Source organism: Sceloporus undulatus, chromosome 1, assembly GCF_019175285.1.
Source record: "Sceloporus undulatus isolate JIND9_A2432 ecotype Alabama chromosome 1, SceUnd_v1.1, whole genome shotgun sequence".
Lineage (NCBI taxonomy): Eukaryota > Metazoa > Chordata > Lepidosauria > Squamata > Phrynosomatidae > Sceloporus > Sceloporus undulatus.
The window spans coordinates 1,063,915-1,083,963 of NC_056522.1; the positions used below are offsets into that span (position 1 = coordinate 1,063,915).

General features: G+C 51.0%; 2 protein-coding genes across 3 annotated transcripts in view; both read right to left on the minus strand.

Annotated features, from left to right (window-relative positions):
* LOC121919741 (cytosolic carboxypeptidase-like protein 5) overlaps positions 1-4,901 on the minus strand; it is a 9,285-nt gene extending 4,384 nt beyond the window's left edge. The window contains 3 exon segments of the mRNA XM_042446617.1: positions 2,411-2,582; positions 3,020-3,329; positions 4,623-4,901. Of these exon segments, the coding sequence (XP_042302551.1) occupies positions 2,411-2,582; positions 3,020-3,267 (420 nt within the window). The 5' untranslated portion in view covers positions 3,268-3,329; positions 4,623-4,901.
* Positions 4,902-8,702: 3,801 nt separating this feature from the next.
* TMEM214 (transmembrane protein 214) overlaps positions 8,703-20,049 on the minus strand; it is a 28,634-nt gene continuing 17,287 nt past the window's right edge. For both annotated transcript variants that reach the window (XM_042480306.1, XM_042480316.1), the window contains 12 exons: positions 19,879-19,984; positions 19,324-19,405; positions 17,825-17,926; positions 17,484-17,625; positions 15,297-15,388; positions 14,750-14,798; positions 13,790-13,903; positions 13,579-13,696; positions 13,373-13,469; positions 13,064-13,232; positions 11,031-11,182; positions 8,703-9,993 (listed from right to left, as the gene is read on the minus strand). In XM_042480306.1, coding sequence (XP_042336240.1) covers positions 9,867-9,993; positions 11,031-11,182; positions 13,064-13,232; positions 13,373-13,469; positions 13,579-13,696; positions 13,790-13,903; positions 14,750-14,798; positions 15,297-15,388; positions 17,484-17,625; positions 17,825-17,926; positions 19,324-19,405; positions 19,879-19,984 — 1,350 coding nt within the window. In that variant the 3' untranslated portion in view covers positions 8,703-9,866. The remainder of the gene's footprint in view (positions 9,994-11,030; positions 11,183-13,063; positions 13,233-13,372; positions 13,470-13,578; positions 13,697-13,789; positions 13,904-14,749; positions 14,799-15,296; positions 15,389-17,483; positions 17,626-17,824; positions 17,927-19,323; positions 19,406-19,878; positions 19,985-20,049) is intronic.

The window sequence follows — 20,049 nt, forward strand, 5'->3', positions numbered from 1 at the left end:
GAGTACATCAGGGCTAGCCTGAAGAAAGAGGCTCCTCCCTCCAACTGTCATCGTTCGGCCTCTGAGGGAGAGAGACGCTGGCCCAGTACCATCAGGGGCTAGCCTGAAGAAAGAGCTCCTCCTCCCTAACTGTCATCTTCGGCCTCTGAGGAGGAGAAGGGGCTGGCCCAGTACCATCAGGGGCTAGCCTGAAGAAAGAGGCTCCTCCCTCCCTAACTGTCATCGTTCGGCCTCTGAGGGAGAGAGAAGGCTGGCCCAGTACCATCAGGGGCTAGCCTGAAGAAAGAGGCTCCTCCTCCCTAACTGTCATCGTTGGCCTCTGAGGGAGAGAGAAGGCTGGCCCGTACCATCAGGGGCTAGCCTGAAGAAAGAGGCTCCTCCCTCCCTAACTGTCATCGTTGGCCTCTGGGGAGAGAGAAGGCTGGCCCAGTCCCATCAGGGCTGAGCTGAAGAAGAGGCTCCTCCCTCCCTAACTGTCATCGTTCGGCCTCTGAGGGAGAGAAGGCTGGCCAGTACCATCAGGGGCTAGCCTGAAGAAAGAGGCTCCTCCTCCCTAACTGTCTCGTGGCCTCTGAGGGAGAGAAGGCTGGCCCAGTACCATCAGGGGCTAGCCTGAAGAAGAGGCTCCTCCTCCCTAACTTGTCATCGTTGGCCTCTGAGGGAGAGAGAAGCTGGCCCCAGTACCATCAGGGCTAGCCTGAAGAAAGAGGCTCCTCCTCCTAACTGTCATCGTTGGCCTCTGAGGGAGAGAGAAGGCTGGCCCAGTACCATCTGGGGACTAGCCTGAAGAAAGAGGCTCCTCCCTCCCTAACTGTCATCGTTGGCCTCTGAGGGGAGAGAAGGCTGGCCAGTACCATCAGGACTAGCCTGAAGAAAGAGGCTCCTCCTCCCTAACTTGTCATCGCTTGGCCTCTGGGGAGAGAGAGGCTGGCCCAGTACCATCAGGGGCTAGCCTGAAGAAGAGGTCCTCCCTCCCAACTGTCATCATTGGCCTCTGAGGGAGAGAGAAGGCTGGCCCAGTCCCATCAGGGACTGGCCTGAGAAAGAGGCTCCTCCCTCCCTAACTGTCATCGTTTTGGCCTCTGAGGGAGAGAGAAGGCTGGCCAGATACCATCAGGGGCTAGCCTGAAGAAAGAGGCTCCTCCCTCCCTAACTGTCATCGTTGGCCTCTGAGGGAGAGAGAAGGCTGGCCCAGTCCCATCAGGGACTGGCCTGAAGAAAGAGGCTCCTCCTCCCTAACTGTCATCGTTGGCCTCTGAGGGAGAGAGAAGGCTGGCCCAGTCCCATCAGGGGCTAGCCTGAAGACAGAGGCTCCTCCCTCCCTAATTGCCCGCCCGCCCGCTTTCCACCTGGGCAGGAGCGGCCCAGAGAGACTCTTCCTTGCCGCCGGAGCGGCGTTTCTCCAGGGGGGAGAATCTGTAATCTGTACTGTATTGTATTTTCATTTTGTTTTGTAAACCGCCGTGATCATAGGAACGGCGGTATATAAATAAAATTTCAATCAATCAATCAATCAATCTTTAGCCTTTACAGCTACACTCCTCACAGCCCCCTCTTGCCAAACTTGAGCAGGCAGCCCATGGGGATGGGGGTTAAATCTGTTGGCAAATGCCCACTCTACTTGAGCACACTCAGAGCAATAGCTTTGAAAAGGGACTGGGTCCTGCCAATTTAGAAAAGCATCCCTGGTGAAGCTGTCAACTGCAGAAGCAGCATCTCTCTCTCTCTCTCTCTCTCCCAGGTATCAGGAAAGAGAACTATGGGGACCCAGTTACTTTCTGTGTCTCCTCTACCTCTCCCTTTGGTTCTCACTGAGGGAAAATGGAGGTCACATGTGAGCCAAACTAAAGGAGCAGGATTTCCTCTCAATGCCAACAGCAGATTCTTGCCCCTCTTGTGGTCAGCTCAAAAGCAGCCACTTTGCTGGGAGAAACCATTTGCACTTGGCCTCCTGGCATTCCAGCAAGTCACCAAAGGAGGAAGCAGCCTAATGCCTTGAGTTGGCCTTTCAGGTCACCCTTCTGGGTACCGCATGTGAGTATGGGCCCAGAAAAGACTGAGCCTGCACAGACAACAGCCAGCTAGCACAAAAACTAAGGAGACACCAGAGGAGAGAGGCAGGTCAGGGAAGCTGACCACATCCCTTGGGACTGCAGAAGGAAACACGGAGGAGAAAAGTCCCTGGATAACTCGTACTGGGAGTCAGGAAGCCTGGCGCTTCACTTCGACCGACTGGAGCCTGCCACCGAGGCTTTCTCCAGCCCCTGCTTGCCATACCCATCTCCTCCCCAATCCTGGTGGTGGGAGTTTCCAATCACTTAAGAAAGCTCTCACACGCAGCCTTTTGGGGAATGTACCCAAACCTCAAGGCACAAATCCCCCAGGCTCCCTAGTCCTGCCACATGGATACCTCAAAGGCCGGCCGTTCCCGGATGCGCTCCCAGCGAGGCCTGGCAGGCATCGTCTTCACCAGGGGGGCCATTCCCTGGGAGTAGAGCTTGGTCTGCTTGTTCATGTTCACAATGTGGATCTTGATCAGCTTGCCTGGCACTCCTCCGCGCACACTGAAGTAGAACCAGGACCTGGGGCAGCAGGAAGGGAGGAGACAGTCAGCCCCTGGGCAGCCTCTGTTTCCCAGGACCTGAGAGAAGCTGCTCTTCTCCTCTGCCCAGAAGAGAGACCAAAAAGACCTGAACTGAGAAACATCACATGCATGTCCCCCTTTCCTGACCCTCAGCCAGATCACTTACACTCCATCCTCAGTACTTCATCCTTCGGCTTCTCCATCTTTGACGGTCTTGTGTTCAATTCTACTCCCCTCCACATCTCCATATTCTGTATCTATTCCTCTCCCCAACATGGCTCTCTCTCATTCTACACTGGAGACCGTAGTTCCTGGCTCCCTTTTCCCTCTTCACACCCCAAATCTGCTTCTTGGCAACTTTGACATTCATCTCCATTGTCTTTATGCTGCCTCTCTCTCTCTCTCTCTGTTTTCTGCCTCTACCTCTGTCCTTACCTGTTCCCATTTTCGTATTCTGTGTCTCCACAGTCTGGCTTTGTCCAGACGTTAAACTCATAGTCAGCGAAGGGGAGAGAGGTGCCAAACACCATGGAGGAGGCCGAGGTGCCGCCACTGCTGCCGCTGCCGCCATTCCCTGTGGGGTCGCCATCGATCTCCTGGTGTTCCACCTTCTCCACGTGGGCCAAGTTCCCAGAGTCAAACTTGGAGCTGAACAAGAGGCCACCGCAGCGTATCTCCATCATAAACCTGCTGACAGTAGGGCAGGTTCATCCTCCTGTTTGCCACAGATCGCCTGGAGGGTCTCCTACGGACCAGAGGACAGAAGGGTCACAGTCTGTAGTGGCAGCCCCTCACCTCCACAGAGGAGGAAGTCCAGCTGCTCTAAGCTTGCTTCGGCCACAAGGAGGGAGACAGGAGAAGACAGCAGCAGTCGCATCTGGGTTTATATCCCACCTTTCTCCCAAATGGGATCCAAGGCAGCTTACCTTAACTTAAAAAGATGAAACAAAAACACTGATTGCAACAGTTGCAATAAATAATAATTAAATCATAGGAATGTTAAAACGAAAGTCAAAAAGAGCATAATTAAAACCATTTCAAAAAGTAAAGAAGATGGCAGACGGCGCGAGAGCCAGCGGCCCTCTGCCTCCGCAGGGCCTTTGCCCACGAACTCAAGCATCTCTGGACGGGAATAACGCAAGTGCCCATAAACCCCAAAGAGGCCACTCTGGAGGGAGGGTGCGCCTCATGTACCAGGAGCACCATTGTTCTGTGCCACTCCATCCCTCAAGGGAGTCTGCTGGGCTCTCCTTCCTTGGAGGCTGGAGGGCCATCTGTCAGGGATGCTTGGACTGAAGGGGGGTCTCTTCTAACGGAACATGCGCAGCCGCAGATGTGGGGATCCATGGGGCGGAGGTCCTGGAGCCAAAGGCCCCACTCTAAGATCCACCCACCAGAGCAGAGAGCAGCAAGTGGCAAGGAAGAGTCCCACAGCCTTCGACTCACAGAACCCTGGAGCTGGAGGAGGCCCCGAGAAGGCCCTGGCCCGGCCCAGCCCCTTCTCCATCCCAGGCTCCCCAGAGAAGGCGAGGGGACGGAGGGAAGGCCCTTCTCCAGGAGCCATGCCTGGCTCCCTTGGAAGCAGCCCTTCTTGGCTCAGGGCCTCTGCTCTGGCGGATGCCGGCTCCACTCAGCCAGGGCCAGAGCGAGCGAGCTTTACAGAGGAGTTCGGGCGCTCGCTCGCTCGCTTTCTGCTGCTGCTGCTGCTGCTGCAGAGCAAGGGCCCAAGGGAGGCCAGCTCCAGGGAGCCAGGGTCCAGCTCCACATCCGGAGGCGTTTCCTGAGAGCAAGGGCTGCTCAAGTCTCCCTCTTTGGAGGCTGCCTTTAAGCAGAGGGCCCTTCTGGGGCTGCTCTCTCTCCAGGCTGCCTGGCCGAAGGGGGCGGGGCGGGGCGGGGCGGGGCGGGGGGCCCTCTTGCGGCGCCCTCCCTCGCTCCCGGCCAGGAGGGGGCGCTCTGCCCATGCTCAGGGGCCCAGAGGGGCGTCAGGCCAGGCCCGCCTTCGCCCAGAGGAGGAGGCGAACCACGGCCCACGACCCACCTGCGCTGCTCGCCGCTGCCGCCCTCCTCCGCCTGCTCCTCCTCGGCCGAGGGCCCAGGCAGCCAGCCCCGACGCCCCTTCCCTTCCCTTCCCTTCCCTTCCCTTCCTCGGCTCCGCTGCCCAGGCAACAGCAAGGAGGCCCCTCATTGGCCCCGCCTCGCTCTCCTGAGCAACGCCGCTCGCCATTGGCCCGCACGCCCGCTCCCATAGCAACGCCAGGCGCCATTGGCTGGGACACGCGGCCGTTGCGTCGCCCTGGAAACCGCGGGGGCGGAGCTTCCACGCAGCCCCTCCCTCCGGTGGGCGTGGCCCAGGCGGCCGCTGGGAGTATAAATAGCGTGGAGGGCGGCCATTTTGAAGCTTTTGCTATCTGGAGAAGGCCGGAAGGTTGGGCCAGCGCTGCAGAAATGATCCAGTTCGATACCGCTTTAACTGCCAGGGCGCCATGCTATGGAGTTGTAGTTTTGTGGGGCATCAGAGCTCGCTGACAGGGAAAGCTAAATACCTCACAAAACTACAAGTCCCAGGATTGCGTAGGATGCAGCCATGACAGTTAAAGCAGCGCTGTCAAAGTGGATTATTTCTGCAGTGCAGATGCAGCCTGAAGAAGAGTGAGGGAACACCAGTGAATAACAGTCACGCTAATTACAAGCATTCTTCTTTTTTGTTGTTGTTATGACTATCATTAAGAACAACGCTAAGCAGAAGTTGGCGTCCCATAATAACAATAGATTATCATTATTATTGTTATTATTATTATTAGCCTTTATTTATAGAGTGCTGTAAATTTACACAGCGCTGTACATGCAACCCATTAAAATAGATAAGGCAAACCAGCCTTTGGCACAGGCTCTACAGAAACAACGAAATGCCTGTTCTTGGTGCTTCCGCACTCGCCTTTGGGCTGCATCTGCACTGCAGAAAGAGCCCCGTTTGGCACAGCTTGAAATGCATGGCTCCCTGCTGTGGAATCCTGGGAATTGCAGCGCCTTCTAACAGCCATTTCCTGGCCGTTGGCGTTGCGCCTCTTGATTTGGAAGACGTGGCAACAGCAACCTCTGCTGAGCAATGTTCTCGTGGCATTAATAATGATAGTCATAGTAATAAAAAGGACGATGCTTGGCAGAAGCTGCTGTTGCCAAGTCTTCCAAATGCGGAGGCCAGCAATTCACGAGGCGCAAGGCCAGCGACCTGGAAATGGCTGTCAGTAGGCGGCCATTCCACCAACAGGACAAAAATAAATGGGATAAACCCTGGATCCTGCCTCTAAAAGACTAGGAACCAAGAACAAAACTAGGGCCAAAGAGCCAACAAGCATCTGGTAGAGCTCTATCTGGACCTCTGCAGAGTAAACTAATGGAGTGGAATGAAATCAAGGTTAGCTTTTGGTGGGTCTTTCGGGGGCTCTAGGAGAGCTTCTTCCTGACCTTTCGCCCGCAGGCAGCATCTGTGGCTTTGGCCCCTTCAGAGGATGCTTTGCCTGGGAAAAGGCTCCCACAACAGCATAGATAGACCCATTTTTCCCAGTCCTCTGAAGGGGCCAAAGCCACGATGCTGCCTGCGGGCGAAAGGTCAGGAAGAGCTCTCCTAGAGCCCCCCCGAAAGACCCACCAAAAGCCATGGGGGCCGGCCATGACAGCCTTCGACTTCACATTGGAAATCAATGTCGTTATTTGACACATTAAAAACTAACCTAAGGACAATTTTCTGTACCTCTTATATTATATAGTTCTCACCACTGAAGAAAAGTATCAGTCTTTATTGGGTCAAATAACCGTACTTTCGCTTCAGAGAGCCAGTGTGGCACGTGATTTGAGTGTTGGGACCACGTCTCTGGAGATCAGAGTTCGAATCCCTGAACAAACTCAAAGTGATGACACTCTCAGCCTCAGAAGAAAGCAATGGCAAGACTCCCCTGAAGAAACTCACCAAGAAAACCCTGGGATACAGTCACTTTAAGGTCACCACAAGTCAAAAGTGATTTGGAGGAATTCAACAAGAAGAAATTTTCATTTCACTCCATTTATTTACTCTATTAAGGTATATAGATTAATAGATTATACATACGTATGTATGTATGTATATAGTCAACCTCTTCTTCGCAGGGCTTTTATCACCCTCCAATTCCAGACCACGAAATCAATTTCGTTGAAGGGAAATAAAAAGAAGTGGGGATATTATATGCTGCATTGTAGGATATACAAAACCCCAAGCGATAAATTTCCGAAGAGAAGTTTAGAACGAGTAGCTAACCAAAATGATCTGGAGAAAATGATCTAATACTGCCAGACTCACTGCAAAAGCAGCTAACCTTAGATTTTGAGGATCATGGCCTGCATGGGAATCTGCGATAAACATAGTTACACTAACGTGAACGGATGAGGTGTGTAACCTTGTGATGTTATCGAGCCTCAGAGTTGGAAGGGGCCTCAAGGGCCATCTAGCTGACCCCTGCCCTGAAGAAACACAAAATCACCTGACAGATGCCCCTCCAACCCCTGAATAAAGAACTGCAAAGGAGCAGAGTCCACTGCCCTCGGAGGCAATCTATTCCGCTGCCAAAACAGTTCTTACAATAATAAAACCTGAATATTCCTAACTGTGAGAGTTTTAAGAGGTCTTTGTTGTTTTTGTAAGATGGTAATTTGTTGGCTATGACCTGTATATGGTCGTCACAAATCATGGAGTCTCCTTCCTTGGAGGTCTTTAAAGAGAGCCTGAATGGCCATTGGTCAGAAGTGCTTTGATGGTGAGTTCCTGCATGGCAGAATGGGGTTGGACTTGACCAGGGCCCTTCTTGGGGTCTCTTCTAACTCTAGGAATCTATGAATAAAATTTATGGTACTGTACATGTAGCTATACCAGATACTTCATAGCCCTAGTTTTGTTGCTCCTCCTAAATGCCAATCTGGCTTCAGATCCCTTAGCCATGCATTTGCCTGCAAAGTTATTGTCCAAGCATCTCAAAATGACATGATGCAAGTGAAGGGCCCACACCGCAAAATGCAGGATTATTATTATTGTTGTTGTTATTTTGGAGGAGGGCATCTTGTCCTGTCCCTATAAAAGGAAAACCCTTCCAGTCCTCAAACAGGGGGCATCCCAGGCAGAAGCCTATGGAAGATTGGGGCTGAAGCACACCACTACCCCAGGCAGGATACAGACAGACACAGAAATCACTACCAGCAGCCCAAGGTAAAGGTTACCACACAGAGCACCTCCAGAGTAGGGCTCGTCCTCATTGCTCCCCCCAACCCAAATATCCTGAGCCTTCCTTGGGCTGCCGGTCCTGCATCCCCTTCCTATAAACTCCCAAGGTTTGAACTCTGGGAGGGACCCCTGATATTCTGGGGTGGTCTCTATACTTTGTAGGAAGGAACACCAGCTTCAAGACAGCACCTGGCAGATGCAGGGGCTCTAAACCACACAGAATCCTAGAATTGGAAGAGATCCCATCCATTCTGCCATGCAGGAAGACGCCACCAAAGCCTCCCCTGTGACAGACGACCATCCAGCCCCTGCTTAAAAACCATCCAAAGAACGAGGCCCAACCACAGTCTTTGAGGAAGGAGTGTGTTCCACTGTAGAACAGCCCTTACTGTCAAGAAGTTCCTCTGAATGTTGAGGAAAGTACAGTAGTAACTGGAATACACAATGCACTCTGCCCATGCTCAGACACTCTTGCAGCCCCCAAAGGAAAGGAGACTGGCAGCCAGTCTGCATGGCTTATTCTTGGGACTGGTGTCTCCTCCTCCTCTATTACCACAGGTTCTGCCAAGGGATAAATGGGATCGCACTCCAACCAACCCTTTTTGCTGTGACTGGTCAGCCAAACTCCAGCTAACCAGAGGCCTGGCTGTCTCTCCCTGCTTGACTTTAATGCTATTGTTTGTGGGTTGCTGGATGGGGAACATGAGGGCAGTTTAAGCCAAGACAGAGTGGCATATGCTCACTGCCAGGTAAGTCCATATCCACTACTCTGGCGAAAAGAGCGACTGAGATGCGAAACGCTGGAAGCAGGAAATCAGCAACCGCCCTGCAAGGAACACAATTGAAAGCAAACACTCTGAATGGAGGAAATGTAGTCAAATATATTGTCCTTTATTCCAATGTCAAGGGGCAGGGAGCTTTGCAATTCTGGCTAAGGCCCTGGATGGCAAAACAGCTGCTTTTCACAGGGCAGGACCAGTGGGCCAGGCCAGAAAGAGGCTTCCTCCCTCCATTGGCACACCCCCTGGCTACTCTGAGTTAGCCTCAGGTCCCACACACACAAAAGCTTCTGGCTCACGAATGGTACCCACCCTAGTGCCAGCGTTCCTTTGTCTACTAGGCCAGCAAGGCCGTTTTCCTTCTGCCGAATTTGTTCCTCCAGCCAAGAGCAGTAGCACCAGCAGCTGGTCCCCATTTCCCTCACAGCTCAGCCCATTTTAAAGAAGCAAACTGAACAAGCCTAAATTTGTTGCACTCTTTCCCTCTTCTCTTTGCTGAAGCCTAAATATTATCCTCACACACTAATACCACCAAATCCAGGTCCAGAGGAAGGAGAAGGCAGCTCTGTGGGCGAAAGGGGCAAGGGCTCCCTTGGTACCCCCAGTTGCCCTCTTCAGCAACCACCTGAGAGAAGGAGGACTAACCTGAAAGGCTCCAGGGAGACCACCTGTGCCTTAAGCGGGGAGGGGCAGAAAAGACCTGCAAGGCAGCACTGCCCTGGGGGCACCAGACCATAGGCCTGGCTTGAGACACTCCAGCCACCAAGAGTCTGCCAACCGCCCTCAATTCCTCCATGCTCCTGGAGGGGCAGAGAAAAGACTGAGGGCAGGAACAGGACCTCCAGGCGCAAGGGAAGGAGGGTCAGACACGCAGCCACAAATTCACCACAGGGTCACAGCACTGGAGGCAGGAGAAAGAAAAGGGGGAGTCTTCGACCAGCAAGCAGAGGTACGGCTGCCAGGGCATGTGCTGCAATCTCAAAGCCTGCAGCTCCCAGCTGGACCAGGCACAATCACACCAAGGAGACAGGCAGCAGCAGGTGGAACAAGGCGGCCCGAGTTTAAAAGGAACCCGACCAACACAGCGAGTGCAAGACGCAGAAAGTGCTGGGCCTGGGCTTCTGCAGTGAGTCCAAGAAGGCGCTGCCTGTTCTTGCTGTGGTCAGGACAAGTCGTTGGCACATCCTGCTGGCACCGGTGTCCAAGAGGAGAGGCCCAAACTTCCCACTTAGCCCCTGGGCCCAGGTGGCCGCTGCTAGTGGTCAGAGATGATGGCCAAGGCCCAGTCCTTGATGGCCACAGTGGTGTCCTGCAGGAAGCTCCAAGAGGAAAGAGTCAGCCTAGTCAGCTGTTTCCTCAGGCAGTCCCATGACCCTTCGCCACTAGGAGAGAGACGAGAGAAAGAAAAGTCAGTGGCCAATGGAGAAGAGCAGCTGGGGCTCTTGTGAGGACATAAAGACGGTTCTTTCCTTGAAGGCCTCTCCACTGCCGCCACCATGACCACTCACAGAAGCCTTCCCTGGCATACAGGGCAGCCTATTCAGCCCAGGACGCAAGTTGGATCCATCTGAAGCCAGGCTGCAAATGCCTTAAATCCCGAGGACTACAATGCTGTTTCAAAGGGATCCTTAGACTTTGCTCTCCCTAGTGCTTGCGACATTCACCACAGCAAACTGGGACACCTGCACCTCAACCAGGCTACCAAGTACATATGGAATGAGTGCCTGGCGCCACAGAAGCCTCACATTCCCTGTCCAAGTGGCTGGAGACGATTTTGGTTATGCAGAGACAAAAAAAAATGAGCAAAACCAGCCTCTTGCCACTTGTTTTGCATCAAGCATTCCTCTTTTACAAGTATACAGAGACAGAACACAGAAGGTGTCCATAAACAACCATGACTCTGGGGAACTGGACTGAGATGCTTGCTTGGACCCTCTGCACCCACCTTTCAGAATTTATAGTTTTATAGTATTGTTTTAACCTTGTTATAGTAATATTTTGTTAATTTTATAATCTTGTTTGTGGTTTTAGATTGTGCGACGTTGGTAGGCTTTTGTTTTTATTTTGGGTTGTTTTTCTCCTTTGTAAAGTGCTATGTAAAGCCTATGGTGCTCTATATATATATAATCTAAAATAATAATAGCATAAAAATAGAGCAGCTCAGGGGGCTGCATCCTGCCCTGGGCACTAGAAAGTGCCAGCCACCTTCTTGCAGCTACAAGTCCTCTCCTCTGCCCCCTGCACAAGTTTTCAATGGTTCCTCCTGGACCCTGGGGTCTGCCCAACAGTCACCTGTCCCTCTCCAAACCACACAAACGCCCTCAGCCACGTTCCTCTCTTTCTACAACTTTTGCATGTTTGCAGGCAACTGGCCAGGAATGCCAGGACTCAGCTTTGCGCAGGGGCCAAAGACACTCACTTGCAAGAAGCCACCCAGCGTTGCCAGAGTCCCTCCAGGGATGTGGCCACATAGTCCACTGCCGGCAGGAAACAACTCCGCATGAGGAAGAGTAGCAAGTCCTTGAGGTACTCGGCTCCCTGCAGCACCACATCCGGAATCCGAGTCTGGAGCTGGCAAAGAAGAAAAAGCCACTCAGCTGGGCAACATCTATCCAGGCAGGAAGCCAGGGAGAGCCCCTGGATGGCTCAGGACATAATAGGAACTAGGCAGCACCAATCATGGGACAGGCCAATGTGCAGACTGGGTGAATGGACACAGCCCAGCTCTACATCAAGAGACCCTTGTTCTGGGGCCCAGGCAACCCACAGCAGGCACAGACTGCATCTGCCAGTCCACTTTCTTATGGGAAAATCTGTGGGCCCACTTGAATCTTCAAGGGGAGGGCTCTTTCTCGGTCCCAGCACTGAGTCCCATCACACAGCAGAGACCTTCTCAATGGCTGCTCCTCAAGTTGTTGCATTCCCTCCCACAGGAGGCTATGCCAGGCCCCTACTCTGCTCTCCTTTCACCAGCTGGCAAATGTCTTTATACTCTGACAACTTTTGACTATATCCTTGACAAGATCTTTTAATGAGGGGGCAGTGCTGTACCTTTATCTTCACTGTCAAATTTTAAACACTTTTTAAATGTTTTAGTTGTTTGTTATTTTTAATAAGATAGCCTATTTATTGTTTTTTAGCAACATGACTGGCTTTCAGTTGTTATTGCTGTGTGCCTTCAAGTCATTTCTGATTTACGGTGACTCTAAGGCAAATCTATCATGAGGTTTTCTTGGAAAGGTTTGTTTGGGAGCAGGGCTGCCTTTCCCTTTCCTTGAGGCTGAGAGTGCGTGACTTGTCCCCAGGCACATGGGGAAGTTTTCCATGGCTGAGGGGGATTTGAACCCTGGTCTCCAGAGTCGTAGTCCAAGATTTAAACCACTATGCCATGCTGGTTCTCAGCTGTACTTTGTTTTAATTTACCTTTGGTGCCATATAGAAGGAAAGGTAGGATATACACTAAATAAAAAAACACTTCTTAAAAAAGTTGTTGTTGTATGCCTTCAAGTCCTTTCCAACTTATGGGGACCTAAGGCGAACCTATCCTGGGGTTTTCTTGGCAAGACTTTTTCAAAGGAGGTTTGCCATTGCCATCCTCTGAGGCTGAGAGTCCCCCAGTGGGTTTCATGGCTGAGCTGGGAATTGAACCCTGGTCTCCAGAATCCAAGTCCAACATTCAAACGCTACGCCACACTGACTCTGCTTAAAGAGATACTACTCAGTAAAGTGGCAGACAGCAAGAAAATGGGGAGAGTACATTACAGATGTACTGACTCCATCAAGGAAACCACTGCTGCTTTAAGTCTGCAAGAGCTTCATGGGGCTGTTGACTGAGGCTCTTGGAGGTCTCTGACTCAAGAGAATAGACAAAACTCAAAGCTGACCTACAAGAACAGGCCACATGCAACTAGCTCCTGCCCAGGTAGGCATGGAGGCACAATCCTGACAGGAATCACAAATGCCTCTGAAAGAGGAGAGGGGGCAGGAGAAGCAATACTCACCACCTACTCATCCCTCATTTGCTGCTCTTGGTGCTGCTGCTACTGTGGTTCCTTCTCGTACTGGGCCTCTGCCCCTTCCTCTGCAGTAGATCCACTTCTGAGACTCTGGAGCCCAGCTGCTGTGCCCATATGCACAGCCAGAATCTGGCACCAGTAACCCTAGCAGCTGCTAGTGGGCAGGGCAGGTAGCACTGTGCTGTGGTGAGCTAGACTTTTTAAGAGGACAAGACTACCTGATCACAGCCTGTCTGTGTAACTGTTTGGGAAGCAAACAATCTGACAGAAGTGTAGCCTCTGCCAGTTTGAGTGGGCTGCCTCTGCCGTCTTCCATCTGCATTCATCCATCTCAACAACCCCGTCCCATACATTACAAATGTACATCCCCATTTCCTCACCACCAGCATGCTAATTCTCCCTGCCCAGCTGACAAGAACCCACATGAAATGCTTACCCAGTCTATGAATGTGGGGAGGTGGTACCTGAGCCAGGCCAGCTGAGCAGAGCACTTCCCAGAGATGTAGGTGGCAGTTTCATTCGTCTTGGCCCAGGCCAGCTCCAGGTTTGGTCCCAGAACAGTGGCCACATGAGAGTAGTAGAGAGGCACGTTGGCTTCTAACCAGCTATGGAGAGCAGAGACAGAATGAGGAAAGAAGCACCACCCAGAAATAGCTTTGGGGAGGATCGAGATGGGGGCTTCCCACCTCCAAAGCCCTGGCTGCCCATAGAGGGCAAGGCCCTCACTGCCAAGTAGGGCACTGACCTGTAGCCTTCCGCAGAGAAATGGGAAACTTTGTTCCAGGCTTGCTGGGATGCAGACAGAATGCCAGAGTAGCGGAGGACCCGGGCAGAGGCGGAGGCTGGCAAAGGTAAAACATGCTCTCTTAAGATGGTCCGCCAACTGAGGGGGCCTGTCTGTCCTCCATTCCAGGGAAGCCACCCACCTCCTTTTGCAGGGCTGGGCCTCACCTTGGAAAGAGCCGTGAGTCCTCATGTCGTGCATGAGAAAGCCGGCACTGAAGACGAGGAAGACCAAGGCCAGCCGAAGCCAAGGGAACCTGCTGGTTTTCATCTTGAGCAGCAGGCTCTAAAGTGGAAGAAACAGACAAAATGGAAGCTGGGCTGTCTAGCAAGAGACATCATTTCTGACCCAGCAGCAACGTCTGAGCAGGGGAAGTACCTTGCAGACGGTTTGGCAAGCGGCGACATCCTCAGCATTGTTTGGTCCCTTCAGGGCAAGCTCATCATTTGTGACTTTGAATGAATGAACTGTTTCCTGTAATGATTTCCGCACCTATGAGAGAAAAGATTGAGAAACAACACCATTAAGAACTGGTGGGGGGACCAAAGGCTTCATCCCTGAGAGAAACAGGCAGTAAAATGGGATAATGAAATACTGTAGTGGAAGAAGAGATACCCTACTCTCCCCACCACATAAACACCCTGCAGTATAAAGCCCTCAAGGGACCCACACTGTCCTGTTTCAGCCTAGTGCACTGCTTCCCTGCCTGAGGCATGTCCATAATCCAATGGACAGGTAGCTTTTAGCCAGCTGCAAACTGCAGAACATAGAATCGTTAGACTTGGAAGAGACCCCAAGGGCCATTCAGTCTAACCCCGTTCTGCCATGCAGGAACTCACAATCAAAGCACCCCCAACAGATAGGTATCCAGCCTTTGTTTAAAAACTTCAAAGAAGGAGATTCCATCACAATCTGAGGGAGCATATTCCACTTTCGAATAGCTATTACTGTCAGGAAGTTCTTCCTAATGCTGAGGTGGAATCTCTTTTCCTATAGTTTGCTACAAAGAGAGAAAATGTCCGTGCAGCTCATGGTGGGTGCCAAACTTAACAACCTGAGTCAGCTGAAAGCAAGTTGTGGCACCCAAGTTGTGTAATGTCCTTCTTAGAGACCCAACTGCCACTAACACCGGGTAAATCCAGGGCAAGTAAAAACATGGCTTGATGCAGCCAATATTTAGCAGCAGGCATTAGACTCACTGCCTGGGCAAACACAGGCAGTTCTTTCTGCTGGACATCCACGTGTCCCCCTGATCTCCACTGTTTTGTCTCCAGAGCAACAAATCTCTTCCAAACAAAAGTCAACTCGTCTCCTGACCAAAGAGCAGAAGCCACGCACCTTTTTGGATGTCTTGTCCCAGGTGTCCAAGAAGTGGTTCAGGAGCAGGCTGGGAAAGCAAAGGAAAAACATCAGCCACCCAGTCTGAGGACCCTGGGCTACAGGGCCCACAAAAATCTCCACCCACAGCACTGAGGGAAGGACACCGTTCTCGGCTCATAGAGGTCATTGCTACTGCTACTAACAGAGCAGGCAAAAGCGCTCCAAGGACAGTAGGAGGCATGCCAAAAGAGAAAATGCACAGGGAGAGGGTTCCTGCCAAATTCTGCTCCTTCTAGAACAGTGGTTCCCAACCTGTGGGTCGGGACCCCTTTGGGGGTCGAATGACCCTTTCATGGGGGGTCGCCTAAGACCATTGGAAAACACCTATTTAATTACAGTTATGAAGTAGCAATGAAAATAATGTCATGGGTTTGGGTTACCACAACATGAGGAACTGTATTAAGGGGTCGCAGCATTAGGAAGGTTGGGAACCACTGTTTTAGAATGTTCTGAGCAGAGCATAGACTCAGGGAGGCAGAGAGGCAGCAGCCGAGTCTGCTCTTACCTTGACTGGGAGAGGTGTTTGACGTACAGCTGCTTCCATACGCTGAAACTGAGCGGATCGAGGTTGAGGCACTCAGTCAAACAGTTCAGCAGCTGCACAGGACCAAGAGCAGGATTAGTCACAGGGGTTTGGAGAGCAGACACCAAACGCTCCAAAACAGCAGCCTTTGTGTGACCAAGGGATGGCCCTGGGTTCAAGAATGCTGTATGCACAGAGGAGGTGGACCCAAGGCTCCCCATCATTTGGCCCAAGTGGGGTCAGGAAGCACTCTTTCCCCTCACCCCAGTCTTGACACTCTTCGCACCCCATTTCTCTGGGCAGAGGTGAGAGCATGTGGCTTTGCTTGAACCCACTTTCAGGACCTGCACACATCTCCAGATCTGACAATTCTAGGCCATTCCCTGCTCCACGTCTCTCTGGCAGGGCAGGCTACAGCATTTAAAACTTTTGTAATCAGTGTTTTAGTTCTCTTTTTAAATTATTGTAAATTGTCTTGAATCCCATTGTGGGAGAAAGGTGGGATATAAATTCTTGAAATAAATAAAATAAAATGAACAATACAGATCAAAACGGGGAGGGCAGGACAAGGCGGCATATTGCACCATCCTTGCCATATCTTATGTAGGCACCATATGATGCTCTGCAACAGAGAGGGGTAAGTGCAGCATGGAATCATCCTACAAACAGAATGGACCAGAACCTAGTACACTTACTATTATTATTTAACCAAGAGCAGACATTCAGCATGCAGAAAACAAAGTTTTTTCAAGGTTTGGTAGCAACATCTCCCCCTCAACAAACACACTGGCTTTTGAAAGCCTCTTGTCTCCCCTGGTTTAAGGCAGCTGTCCATGTTTCAACTATAAGTGTGGGGTAAAGACTAAGTCTCAGGGTGCTGAAAAAGATAATTTTATTCTAAAAAAAACAGCAGGACTATTTTTAGGAATAAAATGACCTTTTTCAGCAGCCTGAGACTTTGTCTCTTCTCAACCTGCCTTTGATTGTTACCAGTGCTCTTTGAGTCATGTTGGCCCCAAACCCACGGGATGAATTCTAATCAATGATGTTTGTAGCTATTTCAATACTGTATAAATAAAATTATCTGTTCCTTAAGATTAAAGCACAGTTGCCATAGTGAGGCAGATGGGCTCTAGAATCCTCAGCACCAGGGCCAAATGTTAAAAGCTGTCTAGCAGCATAGAAGGGGTTGGTGGCTTTGTTAAAAGATTCTTTGATTTAGCTTGGTAGTTTGGGGTGGAAAAATATGCAAGGACTGGGAAAAGGAATGGAGGAGTGAACTTTCTCTTTTAGCGACCTCCTTGTACAGCTGTGATCACCATGGAAGAGAGAGATGGGTCGCACTGGTGCGCTGCCACTTCCTCTGACTTCCTTCTGCACTACATGACTCTATGATTCTATGATTCCATGACTCTTGGGAATCCATATTCCATTGGCCTCACCTTATAGGGACCTCCTATAAGCCCAGCCCAGGGGCCCTATTTAGTCAGCTTTGGGAAGGTAGACTGTAGGCCAGGGATATTTTGGGTGCAATTAATTGTTCAAGAGCTTAATTATATCATTGGCTATGAGGAGATGCTAGACCCAACCACTGAAAGGGCTGGAAGGCTGCTGAATCTATAAAGCTGATCTTGTAACAGCAATGTGTATCAGTGTGAATTAGCAAACATCGTCTTGGGAAGGCCTGGAACTAAACACAGTCCCAGAACAGAGCACTTGCTTTCATTTTTAAGTTGTCAACAAGCCATTTATTATTGTTATGAAGTGGGGGGGGGGGCATAGGATCCAGAGTGGGGCTGCAACATTTGCTGCTGCTCTGCCAACAGAATACCAAGCAAACCAGTCTGTCTGCAGCCCAGAGGGCAAGGTCTCCTTGCCTGTCAGTTCCCTTCCTACCTGACTGGCTCCTGCCCTAACCACACCTTCTTGCCACAAGTGCTGGCTGGGTGTCTGGGCTTCCCTTCCTCTGTTATACAGGACAGAAGCTGCACCTGTTCAGTCAGGAGCCCTGCCAGCTACAAGGTTGGGACTAGAGAAGAAAAAAAAATGACCCAAGTGACTGGAGTACCATTTTAACAGGTCAAGAAAGATTTCAGCAGATTTGCACTGCTCATGGCCACATGTGCCTCTTCCTGAGAAAAAACTATGTGCATGCCCATCTTTCCTCACCTCTTTCCTCATGTCGGCAGGGCAGCTGGGCAGGGTCCTGGAGAGGAAGGAAGGGAAGTAGGTGTGCAGGGTAGTCTCTGGCTTCGCCCCAAAACCCAGCACTTTCAGGCGGGGATACAACTGCCGGAGCTGGTCCTGCAGACTGAAGAGAAAGAGTGAGAGAGACCACATCAGCCCCACTGATGTTCCCAGAGGAGGAAGGTCAGCCTTCGGCTCTGGACTGGACCTTTCTTGACCACATCCAGACAGAGCAGCAGCCACCTGCACAAGCTCACAGCCACATTTGGGGAGCAAGGAGGCAACTCTGAAGCACAAACACTCCTCATGGGAAGGTGTCCTACCTGGGCGATAAGGAGTTGTTGGGCATGAAAGCAAAATCCAAAAGGGGGAAGAAGTCTTTGGGTCCTATCATGCCAAAGCCTTTGGTCAAGTTGGGATGCATCCTGCCAAAAAGAAAGCACAATGCTTGTCACCACAAACAGAGAGAGAGATAGAACACTGGGACAAACTCAGTACAGAAACACACACACGCATCCAGCCTCTCTTGGGGACAGAACACAACTGTTAGTTCCAGATAAAGGTCCTAACAGCAGGGAAATGAATTTATGCCATCCAACTGCACAGTCCCAGGCTAGCTCCTTCTTGACACCAGCTGCCAGGACAACTCATTGCAGAGTCTCTGTGCCCAGAGATATTTGGACTATGGAGATTATGAGATGGGGGATGTCCCGGCCGTGTCCCATCCTTCCTACACAAACATGGGATGGACTTTCACATGACATTGCGCTTATCTGGACATTGTCCAGTCCAGAAAGTGCGATAGGCCGCAATCCCGCAAAAGGCTTTCAGGTGATGTCACACTTACCCTCTCAATGAAGTGGAATTGTCCAGGCATTTTGTATTAACAGGCGTTCACGTTAATACAATCCCACTTCAACAACAGGACAAGTACAACATCTCTGAAACACTTTCGTGAAATCGGGACAAAGATGGGAGAGTGATCTGCTTCGCTCCCAACCCCATCGCGTCCCTGGTCTGATAATCTCATATGTCTGCAGCCATAGGAAAATACCCCAAAAACCCAACCTTTCTGTGCACAGCCCTTGGGAATGACCGGTGAACTGTATACCAGGTATGAAATTTCATCCTCTGGTCTCTCTGCTACAGGTACGTCACTGCCCAGGTGGGTCCTTTCCTCTCTTCCCCCACACCTCTTCAGCATTACCTTTAAGCAAGAGACCATAAACCTTTAAATCATATCCCTAAGGAACATGGAAGGAGACCTGAGGAATGGCTGGTTTGGAGGGCACTGCATCTCCATGGCTAAGCTTTGGGGAGAATTTTACAGCAGGATGTGAAGCATTTTGCTTTGCCCTCACCATCAGCAGGGAAGCTCCAGCTCATTCCTTTTTTATGTGCTCCATGCAAAGGGAAAACAGAGCTCTGCTTTCCCCAGATCCTTCATTGTGAAGACTCTTCACAAAGGGCCAAACAACGGCTTCTCCACACCCCACACACCTCACTGGAACCTTTTAAAAATACCTCCAATTATGGGAGAAAGGCAGGATATAAATCATTACAACAAACAAGCATATGTGAGACCCCCACCCCACCCTTGCCTCCGCCTCAGAGATTTCCCAAACCTGCGTCTATGAAGCAGGAAACTCTGAGGAGCCTTTGTTGGTCATGAGGAGAGATGGGTAGAGCACTGAGTGTGCAAACCAGGGAGCAGCAGGGCCAAGAACAGGTGCTCTCTCAGGAGACTCTGCTGCAAGAACACAGACACCAATACACACACACACACCCTACTGAGGTGCTGCTCAACAACAAAACAACTCACATGAGTAGCCGATCCAAGAAGGTGATGGCGAATGGGGAAAGAGATTTGATGCCCAGGACGGGAAGCATAATGCCTAGCCACACTGTGAAGGGAAGCATTAGTGCAACATTTAGCTCTGTGGTGTTCCTTCCAGGACAAGGGTTCAAATTGGCACACTTGGGGTGGGGTGGAGTGGGGGGGGGCAGGGGGGAGTTGAATCCCTGCCAGTTTCCCTTCCAAGGCCAGCCTAAAAAAGCTACTGCTCCCAAGAGTGTGCATAATTATTACTATTTTTACTCTTGATTTATAAAGCAAGATACATCATTTTATTCCCAAACAAACTTCTCCATCTCTCTCTGAAAAGGTTCATTTTAAGGGTCCTCTAGAGGACCTAGATCTGGAATCCTGCAGTTTGCAGAGTGCTTACAGGAAACTGCTGACTGAAAGAACCTGAAGGGCTACTCTGTATTTCTCTGTGCAGGAAGCAAAAGCACTCTAGATCTGGCACAAGGATACATGTACAAATCCTCCAGCTTCCCTAATTTAAGAAAGAAAGAAAAGAACCACCATCCTTACCTTTCAGCCCTTCTGTAAGATCAGCAAATCCTGCTTGCCCCAAGGCCCACATGATGGTGAGGCATTTGGCTGGACGGCTCTGATGGGAGCGCAGCAGCTCCAGATACTGAGGAAGGTTTTTTAAAAAAGAAAGCAGAGAGAAGCATTAACACAAAATGTCCAGCAGGAAAG